Here is a 12,405-nt window from a genome sequence, read left to right as displayed (position 1 = left end):
ATCGCAGATATGGTATATAGGACATCATGTTTTCCATGACCATGCGACAAAAAGAGTTAGCCAGGAAAAAACATAAAACTATATCAATAATAGCTGACAGTGTGTGAGAGGAAAATACACAAGAGTTCAAGTAACTCCTGCCCACAACTGGATTGGAAGTGGGACTGTGCCTCTTGGGGGGGACCAAGGGGTGGAGGACCACACAGAAATAAACACATGTTCTTTCTGTCTCCATCTGTAAATAACATTTTCACTCACATAATGCTGAGAACCTCGGTAAGCCAACTGTTACAACTGGGATGCTGGTTTTAAGTATTACCATCAACATGTGTGCTAAAAATTAAAGGGTTTTTTTCATTGCTGATGTTTTGTTTAAATTATTATCCATTGTGTAAGAGGAAATCTAAATTATTGACACCCTTATGCAAAAATGCCTTTGGATGCTTAGACAAAAGAAAATCTCTTCATTTATTTGTAAGGAAGTATATTTGTAAGAGAGTAACTTTGCACCAAACCATATAACACTAGTGCTTGCTGCATAACCTCCTCCATGTCTGTCATGTAAAAATTTTTAAAACTACTTAATCTGTGAATTTTTTTTGCAACCCACTCATTCTTTCTGGTGACCATATCTCATCCTTGAATGTTTACAGGCCATCTGAAATCATACATACTGTATCATCTTCAGCTTTGGAGAGTCTCTTTAGAAACCTGCTTAACTGCTGTTTGTAGTCTCCATTCTGTGCTGGCACTAAGAATAATTCACAATAAACCAGATGCCCCAGGAGATCTCATAAATGTACATGGATCTGTGTTTAACAGCTGGATTAAGTAACTGAATGTTTAAATGAAGTATCTAGGCAAGCTTGCTTTCTAATTTGTACCAATTGTGACACGTATATGAAAGTATTTTAATATTAAGCAAGAACGTTAACAATGGTCTTGATTTTTTCTACATAAATCCTGAGTGATGTGTCCGATCCTGCTCTGAAGTGGTGGCTCTCAGAAGTGTTATGTTTCTCTTGATTCCAAGTGTAGAGCTGATTCATAGAACACACAGTGTGGGTTTTTTTGTTTCTTGCTAAAGCAAGATCATGGGGGTTAAGTGCACAACCCTTTCATTGTAATATTTAATGAATTATCTTGACTACAGCTTCCAGACATGTGACATCATTTTGGATCTGCACTATTTTATGAACTGCTTTAAACAGATGACATCACTGCAACACGTAACTGCATTGTAGAAAACAACTACTAAAAACCTGAATTCTCTTACCACAGGTATTTTGCACGGAGCTGGACTTTCTCAGCTTCCCAAGCAGCGCTCTCATCCAAATGATCAACATGTTGAGCAGGCTCCAAACAGCCACGTCAAATACGTCTGGTAACATTATTTAGACAATTGCTCATTTTTACATCCACATTGTTTATTAATAGGTTCTGGCCTCTGGTCAAGTTAACAGGAAAGGCTTCCCTAGGAAAGGCTGAGTTATGGCAGTTTGTTTAGGAGCATTAAACACAAAGGTAGTGCATAGAAACCCAATCTGCAAATGATGGGCCGCTGATCTGCATCCAGCTTTTAAACTACAGAGCTGATCTTTATTTAATGGTATTCAGTGAGTTCTTACTTATTTATCATTGCACTGAGCCCAAGAAAAATACTGCACATCTCCAGAAACAGCTGTTAGTGAAGATAGCTTTATTTTCTGCACTGCATTTCTAAGCCACTTCTCAGGGTAATTTTTCTATTATCAAAGAAATAGGATGGGAAATAGGCTAACCTAGCACAGATATTAGGCCAGTTTTGCAGTGAGTGATTAAGGGGTTTTGATAAGTAACAATTTCCCGTTCATTCTTTAAATCTGAAATCTTACATCTTTCTGTAATTGAAGTTTTGGAGTACACTCCCTGGCTTATTTTATATCTGTAGGTGATAGCTACAGGCTTAAGTAAAAACACAGTGATCAAAATAAGCCCTGGAGGATCCAATGCACTACATTGACTAGTTCTTTTTTGTCTTTTTTTTTCTTTTTTTAACCTGATAATGCAGGAAAATGCTGCAGTCTCTGGGAAGGCCAGAGGTTCATATGGCCTTAGATGTCATGATTGTGAGTGGATCAGGCCAGCAGCATGAAGGCTGCCTGCTGCTCACCTCAGAGGTGCTCTTTGTCGTGAGCATCAGTGAAGACACACAGCAGCAGGCGTTCCCTGTGACTGAAATCGATTGTCTGGAAGATGATCAGCAAAAAGATCTGCTGAAGGTGCAGCTAAAACAACAGAGAGTGCCTTCTGACTTGGAGGTAAAGACTTGAGTATGTTTTCCATTGAAAGACAAAGTTACACTGATGCTGGTGCTTTTGGCAGGGGGAATACTCACCTTTGGGCTGGGAGGCCAGAGGCTGAAGTGCCAAACTAGGAGATCTCAGCTCAGCTCAGTGCCTCATAGTTGGCTCTGTTGCCCTTTGGATGAAAGGAATGTGTCTCCTCCCTTCTATCCTCTTCTTGATTGTGATATACCATATCTATGACAGAAATTTTCTGAGGGAAAAAGTGGAGGAAGTCTGAGTCTCTTTTCTGAGAAGGTTCTCATGGCTACGTATGCACGAGATGTTCGTTGTTTGGCAAGTCAGCGTTGCGCCCTGTGCCTACAAAGTCCCAGCAAAAGCAGTTCCTTTTATTCTGGGAATTCCATTAACAGTTCAGCAGTGCTGATGCTCCTTTCAGCGTGCTTCTCTCTTTTCTGTTCTAGCACAGTGGTCTTGTTTGGTTATATTTACTTCCTTAGATCTTCCTTCTTCTGCAAATGCTAGCTTTAAACTGGATTAGTCCTCCTCTGAGATTGGATGCACCAAGTGTTTGCCAGTAAGAGCATAAGCCCTTCATATTCATGTTTAAAGATGTCTAAGCCATTTGAATACTGAGGGGTTTTGGATTAATTATTTTAATGGCAGAAGAATGTTACATTTTTACTCTTTTGGGAAACAATGTTTATTGTATTAAATTCTCAAGTAGAATCATATGAGAGAGCATTTCAAAAATGAACATGCGTGTCCCAGTTTTTATATAAGTGTGCCAGGTAGTTTATAGACTGCTAAACCAGAATTTTCTGTTTTAAATATAAGAAAAGAACATATAAAAACCCTGAAGTATGAGCTGTGACAAAAAGTAGGAGCACCTTCAGTCAAATCCTAACTTTGCTGAAGTCACTGAAGAGTTTTGCTGTGGATTTCAGCAAGGATTTCATCTGTGTCGTGACAGCACTTGAATATTTTTGTGAAAGCCTTCTTTCGTGCTGAATTCTCTGTTTATGTTTATTGTCTTTCCACTAACCTCAGTCTCACAGAGAACTGTTGACTGAAGTTGCCTTCTCTCACCACAAAGCTACATGAGGGATTACTTAAATTGTGAAGCAAGTGGGCAAAGCTCAGCTTTTTTTGTCCCTGAATGCTGAGTGGTTGGTGGAGGCACACATCAGACTATCAGAGTCCAGACTGTCCTGCTCAGTCCAGAGCTACTGTCCTGGAGGGGAGAAGAAGAAAAGTTGTTCTCTGCTCATCCATCTCACTGGATGCACTCAACCTATCCTATCCCTAACTTTAGCACCAGCCCAGATCTTTTTTTAATTGGATTGGAGTGTTGTCTTTGCACCTGGTTTTCCGAGGGGTGAGGAGCAGGCTGCTGCTGTCGGGGAAGGGCAGCTTGCCCAAAGGTTGCTGCAAGCGGCTGATGAAGGGTGCAGAGAGTCTGCCTGTCTGGGAGAAGGGAAGGCGAGGGACAGGGAGCCTAATTCTAGTCCCCACAGCTGCTACAGCTGGGAATGTGTAGGATTTATGGGCAAGTGGGGCCCCTGAATGCACAGAGCAGCCTGGATGGCGTGTGCAGAGTCCAGCGTTCCCACACACGCGCGCTCGTAACGCTCTCCTTTGGAGGTACTGGACCAAATACATCATTTTTTCTGGAAGTTCTGGATAGAAATATGGGAGTCCTACTCAAGTGGTGCAGCAATGCAGCTCTAGGAGCTGTAAGCCTTGAGCCCCTAGCCTGAATACAGCATCTCTTTTGCTGATACAGGCTCTTGAGAATGCAGTGAAAATGTAGGGCATGGAAAAAGCTGGGAAAAGTGCCTGTGTCCCAGGTGGAGCCAAGTCAGTGATGGCAAGACAGCAAAAGTTGAGTGATGCTGTACAAAAACAGACCTGGCAAAATATTCCTTCAGAATGAAGACACTGACACTGAAATTCTTGTGAAAATTTAAAGAAATGTGCTGTGAGGAGGAGCAGTTGAAAGAAACAGAGACCAAAAAAATTTGAATTTTTTTATGTTAAGGCAGCTACACAATAAAAGATTCCAAAAAGTTTCATATACAGTTTTAGTAATTACTTAGAGTGTTTTGTAGTTAATATTTACTGGTTTTTTAGTGGACTGGGAGATCTCATACTTGGTGATTTTCTTTCTGTAGCTGAGTCTGTGGTCTGGGTGTCACATGCAGCACTGGTGCTGATGGGAGCCAGAGTTTCCCTTCAGCTTCCTGACAAGAGCTTCTACGGAGTCTTCAGATGTGATCAGGAAAAGGAACCTTAGGAGGAGCAAGTTGTCACTTGCAGATGAGCAGCTTCTAAGCTGCAGAGAGATGCCTAAATAGGCACAACTCCTCAGTGTTAATAATGGACCATTGTGTTACACTGAAAGCGTCCTCAGCTGAAGTGCAGGCATGTCTGTGCACGATGACACTTGCAGAGATGGCCCCAATTTTTAGCTGGAAAATGCCCAGTCAGGTCAACCAAAATGTTATTTTGAGTTTAGCAAAACAGAGCTAATGTTATCAAATGTAAGTTATCTCTATTTTTCTGATTAATTTAGTCAAAGATGCTAGAAATAATACAACAAATTGAAACATTTCATTTCACGGCTATAAAAGTCCACTTTTTTGCGTTACTGTTCACAAAAACAATTGCCAAAAGTTTTGTTTCAGCTCTGCCCAAAACAGTTTCTCTCATTCCCTCTCCTCAACTTCTTGGAACAGTTAAGAAACAAAACATGAGTTATTCTACAGCTGTAATCACCAGAGATGTTATAGAGCATATTTTGACTCCTTCAGCAATAGGTTTGCCTGATGCCTTGTTTGCCTTCACGATATATAACTTAATCCATCTGGGTAGGAATAGCCTGGATGGATTCTTAAAAACTCTGGCACTGACAAGTTTGTTATTGAAAGGGAAGCATTAATTGTATTTGGATTATCTTCCAAAGTAATTGAGACACTGCTTGTTTCCAGACAGATGTCAAACTCAAAATGCCTGCTCTTCCAGCTGCTCTTGGTATAGCTCATAACATCAAGAAGACAACAAAAAATTGAAGGGAGGGCCCTGGAATTTCAGATATTCCAAAAATTTTTTTTTTTTTTTCTTTTTGGATGTGTGTGTGTGTGCATGTGCGTGTGATAGTCCTATGTGTTATCATCTTTGGAGCTGAAAGCCAATCTTTGGATTTCTCAAAGCAATGGAAAAAAAATCCTAAAGAGCTGGATCTCCTTAGTCGGTATGCACAGAGTAGATCAGTGCTACACCCACCTGGACTGCACAGCATGGGTGTCGTAGCTGCTGTGGAGTTAGAATTGCTGAAGGCTTATGCATTATAAACCATAATGGGAGGAATCTTAGAAAAATACTGGAGTTCTTGACCCAAAAGTATGGCCTTGTAGTATGAAGGGACATGATATCTGTAATATCCCTCTAGGAGATGCATTAAGCAAGCCTTGATCAAGTTTTGAATCCTTGAGTGATCTGGATATTACCATGATAAATGTTCAAAGCAGCAAGCGAGGGCACTTAGTGACAATCTTAGGTCCCATTTAGGAAAAAATGTAGAATAACATCAATTCCAAAATTTTCTTGTCTTGAAAATATAAGCCAAACTGAAACTGGCTGCAGAAGCAGACACTTAGTTACAGATGAAGTCATCTAAAAGCAAGCAGGGTCTCAGTTACTTTGGAAAACCCTCCAACCATACTTAATATTTCCTCCTGAATAATTATGCTGTATCTGTGGAAAATAGCCTGGGGCTGAATGAAGAATGGGTTCACAAAAGTAGGTGAGTGGGATACCAGCACCATTCCCATCTCCTTTGGTAAGTAGGATCTTGTGGTCACTGTGGAGGCAGAACCGAGCTGTCCCTGGGCTTACCTCCCTAGGAGAAATCAGGAAAAAGTGTGAAGCCACCTACATGCAAGATTTACCCCATAACTTAAAATCCAGTTTACATAGGTGGTACTTCAGCATACTTCTCTCCTTTCAACCGCTGAAACAGTCTGACTGCTGAGATGCTTTTACTGAGCCACCAGCCCGAAGACGTGGTTCAGACACCGTTCTCCCCTGTTAGCTGTGAGTCTGCTGCAGCAGACTGCCTTCCGATTTTCCCCTCCCTTAAGGTCGTTCATGGAAACAACCCTTTCCTCTGCCCATTTCATCATTTCCGCTGTTTCTAGGCATAGGCTTCAACCTTAAACTTCTGAGCTTGTTCATGAGCCTGCTTCCTTTAGCAATTTTGTGATGATGATTGAAAACAGGAGTGTTTCTACTCACTGAGCAGCAAATACATCTCCAAAGGCATAGTAAAAAAAATCAGAGGGGACTTTTTTCATGCGAATGTGACACCTGTCACTATCTATCAGTCATATTAATTCTTTCTTCAAATAAGCAACAGAGTATTTAAATGAGTCTTGCAGTCCAGAGACATGACAATATAATGATTGTGGATGTTAAATTGAATCTAATGGCACTGCTTGAAAATATTCTATCAAGCAAGACCTGTAAAACTCCCTGGAAGACAGGTAGAAGATAGCAGTCTTTAAATGCTCAGCATGAGGTCCAAATGTTAAATCCTACAAAGATTAAACTGATCAGCAGTTCTCCAAGTGTAAAATAAGGAAGCATCAAACCCGAGCCCTATTATGGCTTTTGCCTTTTTCTTCATTGTCGTATTTTGGAATTAACCTCTATTCTGAATTACTTAGCTTGTCTTACTACTGTAGTATCCATGATGGGACTTCTGAAATAGTTTTATTGAAACCATGCCAACCAGATTGATGCCTGCTTGTTTGCCTTCCCTCCTCGAGCTAGTCATAGTCACCTTCAACTTCTTCAAAAATAAGGGCACAGCAGATTGATCTTCCAAAGCCAGGTTTGCCCATAGCTTTTCTGGGTCATAGTTCTGGATAACAGTCTGGTTTGAACCATATGATAGATGACACTGTTTGATTTACTGTATTTTTTTCCTACAAGGATAGGTTGCTTGCATTACTCTTGCTAGGACCTTAAGCAAACTCTACCTATTTCAGCCTGCAAAACACAGAGCCATTAATGTCTTCTCCAGTCACAAAATGCCCAAACCATCTTTAGTAAAATCCTTTTGTTTAGAAAAACGTCCTTGTGTGAATGGGGGTTTTGTTGCCAGAAGCAGATGCATATATCCTGGCATAGAACATTCACCTGGAAGATAGCCCCTAGTCTTCATTTTAAATTAAGTAAGTTAAAGACTAAAATATTTTAGTTAAATAGAATTTCTGTATGATAAGCCTTGCTAAGAGCTACTGACATTTTTCTAAAAGGGGTTTCAATGCCTTTGCTGTATACGAGGAGTTATCTGTTGTAAAGTTTCACTCTTGACCAATTCTCAAAAGATACTGCTTAAATTTTCTCTGTCAGTTAGAGCTTCTCAGAAGTCCAAAACAGCAGAGGAGAGGATTAATTCATGAAGGACTCAACTATGGGAGAACATTCATGATTTAAAAAATCCTTTGAACTATTGTAAGATTTCAGGCAGGAAGATTTTTATCAGAGAAATGTGGAAGTTATTGTCTTTGCTACTCAGTTCAGTTACTGTCAATACTCAATAACTATTGTATCTTATCTGATTTCAGGCCGAGGGAGCCAGAGAGAGACTGTCAGAACAGCAGTACAACCGCCTCGTGGAGTACATCACAAAGACATCTTATCACCTGGCTCCCAGCACCGCCACCGCGTCAGCCCCGCAAACCGTGGCTACTGAACAACCCCTGACTATAACAAAAACATATCACTATGTAGTTGATCCAAATTTCGCCCAAGTATTCATTAGCAAATTCACCATGGTGAAAAATAAAGCCTTGAGGAAAGGATTTAATTAATAGTTATTTCTGGTTTGTGTAGTAACACCATACCAGCTTGAAAGTGATGCCTTCTCTGCAGTAACCTACATCAAGTAGAGATGCATATCATTTTTGAGGAGGTAGAAATTGATAACAAAGCCCAGTAGCTTTTCTAATCTCGGCAGCATTCCTGCTCCCTCGCCAAAATACTAGTGCTGGAAGGAAAGAGTTCTGGCAAACGAATAAAGTGAGAAGGAACAGCCTTGGACTACAGCTTAATCAAAATCCTTTTTCTTTTCGATAACCAAAAATTAGAGAATAAGGAAAATTATGTGCATATGGAGGTTTTTACCACCCACAGAAATGTGTATCAATACCTCTATATCATATTTTAGGGTCTGCCAGTTTCTGTTATAAAGCAGGTTTATAACTCAGCTGTAAAAACTTGCTCAAGGCCGAGCATTTCCCCCCACCCCCACACTCTCCCAACATGTGCGTCCTGAGGCAAAACATTTTCCCCCACTAAATCTGAAAAACCCAGTGTGGCTGTTTTAAGTTACTAGTGACAGCTGGGTTTTAGCACCACTTTAACCTTAAAATAGCTTCCTTTATTTGACTGAAGTTTTGCAGGACATTAGTCCATAATGTAAACTAGTGCCTTTGTGTGGTTTGGAGAACAAAACATGAACTACAACATGACTTTATTTTTAAAACTGTCTGTATACAGAAACTTTATTTTATCCACCATCAAATTTTCAGAAGTACTTTCAATGTATGTATGACTGTGCATTGTCTGTTCATTAGCTGGAAGCCAGTAACATGCAGTTCAAAAATTTAAGAAACAGAGCCGTCTCCTTAAAGTCTTCAAGCTCAGTGTAACCCAGATGTGCAGGTGCTAAGTACAGCTTGTGGGGTCTTGCTTACATCTGATCTGCCACCACTACATTGTGTGTGCTCCCTTCAGCCCTAATTTATTTTATGCTTATCATCTTCGAACTGATAAAAACAGGGATATTTAGGAACATGACCTTTCGAATATGTACTAAGCAAAGTGAGACTTTTTAAGACTGAAAACTATAGACCCACAGCCACCAATTACATTATTAGTTAATGATGCCATCACAATGCACTTACAAATATATGTTAAACACCTGTATTTATTCTAGTAGACAAGAAATCAGTCTCTGGGCAGAGTTAGATGACTTTATAAACCAAATCTGGCTACAGCAGTTTCATTTTAAAACCAAAAGCTTACTTGGTTTCCAACTATGCATGTTAATTTTTCTGTCCTTTTCTATATGCTTACCAAAATGAATTTTGTCTGGAGATTCCTGAACATGGCTGGAATTTGAGTCAAAAACTGGAATAAAATCTGATCACCATTTGGAGCATATGCTTTATAGATAATAACGTCTATGCATACTTGATATGACCAAATGCACAGTAAATAAGAATGTAGTAACTGCAATGTTTTTCTCTTGAGTTCTGTTTTGTTAAAAGGTATTTCTAAAAGCTGTGTCTCTCATCTACTGAGAATAAAGGAGGCTGGGGTCTGCATTGTCCTTTTCTGACTGTGAAATAAGCCCATCCATTATCAACATTTCATACAATGATTTAATAACTTAGTCATTGTTTAAATAACACTGTTTAAAAATGTATATGTATGTAAACATGTGCTTCATTCCTGAATATTTTATGGAAGTCGTTTAATATTTCTAATTTTGCATATTGATGGATAAATTGTAATATAATTAAATTGTTTAAAGATAATAAAGCTATTCCTGTAATATTTGTTCTTGTGAGCTGTTTATTCATTCCATTTCAAGGTGCAGGACAATGACGAGACTGATGTACAAGCTTCATGAGGGCCCCATTAGATCCCAGCTGGTCACTGAACTTTGTAGTGTACCAGAAAATGCAATAGATCATGACAATACTTTGGAAGTAAAAACTGGTGACTAGCTTGCCAAAAACGTGTGCTGAAAAGTTTTATGCTTTTGTGACTAACTGAATCAAAACAGCATTGTAGTCACCATTTCAATTAGACTAATCTGATCCTTATTTATGGAGTACACAGACAAGCCAAGGGGATGCAAACACACCTGTAAAAAATGAGGAACAGCAGTTTCACTTCTAAGTTTGTAGATTTCAGCCATTGTTATAAAATACATTTGTGTTTTTCCTGAATTACATTCTCCTGGAATAAACACTTGCTTAAATTACACTTTTCTTCAGTGAATTGAGCTGCATCTTTACTGCATTATGCAGGTTCTTTCTTCCCCTTCTGACCACATGTATGGAAACGAGTGGGGACGGCACATAAATCAACCTCTCCTGCATATGAGCTGTGTGAACTATGAAAACAAAGTTGTCCAAAGAGCAGCTGCCTGTACTTAGCTGCTAAAGCAGTGCAATGTGTACTCTTAAAACATGCCTACTCTCATAATGCTCTTTAGACCTGGAGAGCTCACAACTTCAAATCTGTCTTTTTAGTTTGCTTCCAGAACAATCAATCACTCCTCAAACACTTGAGAATAAAGTAAGCTAGCCAAAAAATTTGGAGGCACAGAAAGGCAAGACCCTTCCCAAAGCAGTTCAGGTCAAATAATTCCTTTTTATATATCATTTCATACATAAATATAGCAAAAACCTTCAGACACTTGGGATAGTCTCCAAGAGCAGCCAAGCATGTTTTTCAGCTCTGCATCTCCTAGAAACAGAATGTCAGACCCTGTAACTAGCAACTGATTAGGGTCTAACTCACAGGTTTTGTACTATGTTATGTCCTACTCCAGTTCTTTGTATGATAGAATTAGCTGAACTCTTGCTGGGAAAGGAAAAAAATTAGAAAAGAAAGAAAAAAAAAAAAATAAAGAAGGAAAACCAGTGGGTTGCTGCTGATTTCAGAAAAAAACAGGTTAGGTGCACTCCGTTTCTTCTCCAGAGGAAAGCAAGCTGTGGGTTGGTTGCCATTGCCTGCTTAAGGGAAATACTTGCCGTGCATCCAGTGTGAAAGCAGACTGCATCCAGAAAGCAACAGTTACAGCCTGCAGACTCTCAAAGCACAGCCACAGAAGTTAGAACACATTCAGCCAGACACATCCCTGAGCTTGCTGTGTCTGTCAAAAATTGCCTTCAGTCACAAAACTCTCATTTCTTTAAGCCACATGAGCTGGTAGCTGAAGGAATGCAAACTGCTGCCTGCTACAACAATTTAGAAGAAACTAAGAATTTAACAGTAAATTAGTTCACAGCAACTGTGAAGAATACAGGGCCTAGACCAACAAGGGAAGTCATGTCTATTAGCCTGCACACCTGGCAGTAGCAAGTTTCTTTGCCTCTGAAGCTGTCAGTAAGACTGAAGACCCCTGGTTATTTAAACCTGCAGACAAGCCTGAAAAAATGTTAGTCAGTACTTAATGGCATACACTGTTTATACTGTACATTGGGAAGATAAATGGGTATCATTTGCTATTGTTAAGCTCTGGTTTACATTTATAGGAGCTGGGGTATTTTGATTACTAGATGGTTTCCTCTGCATCACTAATGTCAAATTCTTTCTTTGCTTAAAGGAAGCACTGTCTGCATGGGAAGTTTAAAGAAAATCCCATGTTGCTCTATAAAATGATCTGGATCACAGACATTGTTTATGTGCTTTCATTAGTCCAAATGTTGTTCAAGGATACCTATTAAGTGTTAAGTAGTTAATGATCCATGTAAAATAATAAGAGTTACTCCAAACAGGATTTGAACCAAAGACCTTCAAATACAACACAGATGGCCTAATTTGTCATGCGGCTTCATACAAAGACTTCCCTCCTTTTGTGCAGTCAGCTTTTGCCTGCTCTCCTAAGTACCCATATTCAGCAAACAAAAGCTGCAGTCCTTGTACCTTCTTCTTCCTGGGCAACAGGAAATGACAAAACCTGTTCTCACTGACAGGTTTTCATGGCCCAAGACAGAGCACCACGTCTCGGACTGCACAGAATGCAGGAGAGATCCAAACTATGCTCAGCTGACTACTTCTAGGTAGTAAAAAGATGATACATGTCTAAAAGCAGCATGCCAAGATTTTTATTACCATAATATATACTTTGTCTGCCTGTACCCCCTTTCCTCTTGTACATCACTTATATGGGAACATGTCTGCAGTTTGGAGTCATTTTCCAATTAGAGTAACTAATATGCCACGTGTAAGAATGGGCATTTGCAGAGTCTCTAAGTCTTGCTGTAACAGTTTGCTGATCTAAGGAAGGCAATACAGTGATGACAGAAAAAGA

The 12,405-nt window shown here is 39.6% G+C and overlaps 1 protein-coding gene across 8 annotated transcripts in view; it reads left to right on the top strand.

The window, feature by feature from the left end:
• Positions 1–9,917, top strand: part of VPS13B (vacuolar protein sorting 13 homolog B) — a 428,881-nt gene extending 418,964 nt beyond the window's left edge. For all 8 annotated transcript variants that reach the window (XM_040076409.1, XM_040076406.1, XM_040076434.1 and 5 more), the window contains 3 exons: positions 1,282–1,384; positions 2,051–2,300; positions 7,919–9,917. In XM_040076409.1, the coding sequence (XP_039932343.1) occupies positions 1,282–1,384; positions 2,051–2,300; positions 7,919–8,164 (599 nt within the window). In that variant the 3' untranslated portion in view covers positions 8,165–9,917. The remainder of the gene's footprint in view (positions 1–1,281; positions 1,385–2,050; positions 2,301–7,918) is intronic.
• Positions 9,918–12,405: the final 2,488 nt, after the last annotated feature.

This window comes from Hirundo rustica, chromosome 1 (genome assembly GCF_015227805.2).
Source record: "Hirundo rustica isolate bHirRus1 chromosome 1, bHirRus1.pri.v3, whole genome shotgun sequence".
Taxonomy (NCBI): Eukaryota; Metazoa; Chordata; class Aves; order Passeriformes; family Hirundinidae; genus Hirundo; species Hirundo rustica.
Note: the sequence above shows the minus strand (reverse complement) of the source record. Positions and strands in the feature narration are given on the sequence as shown.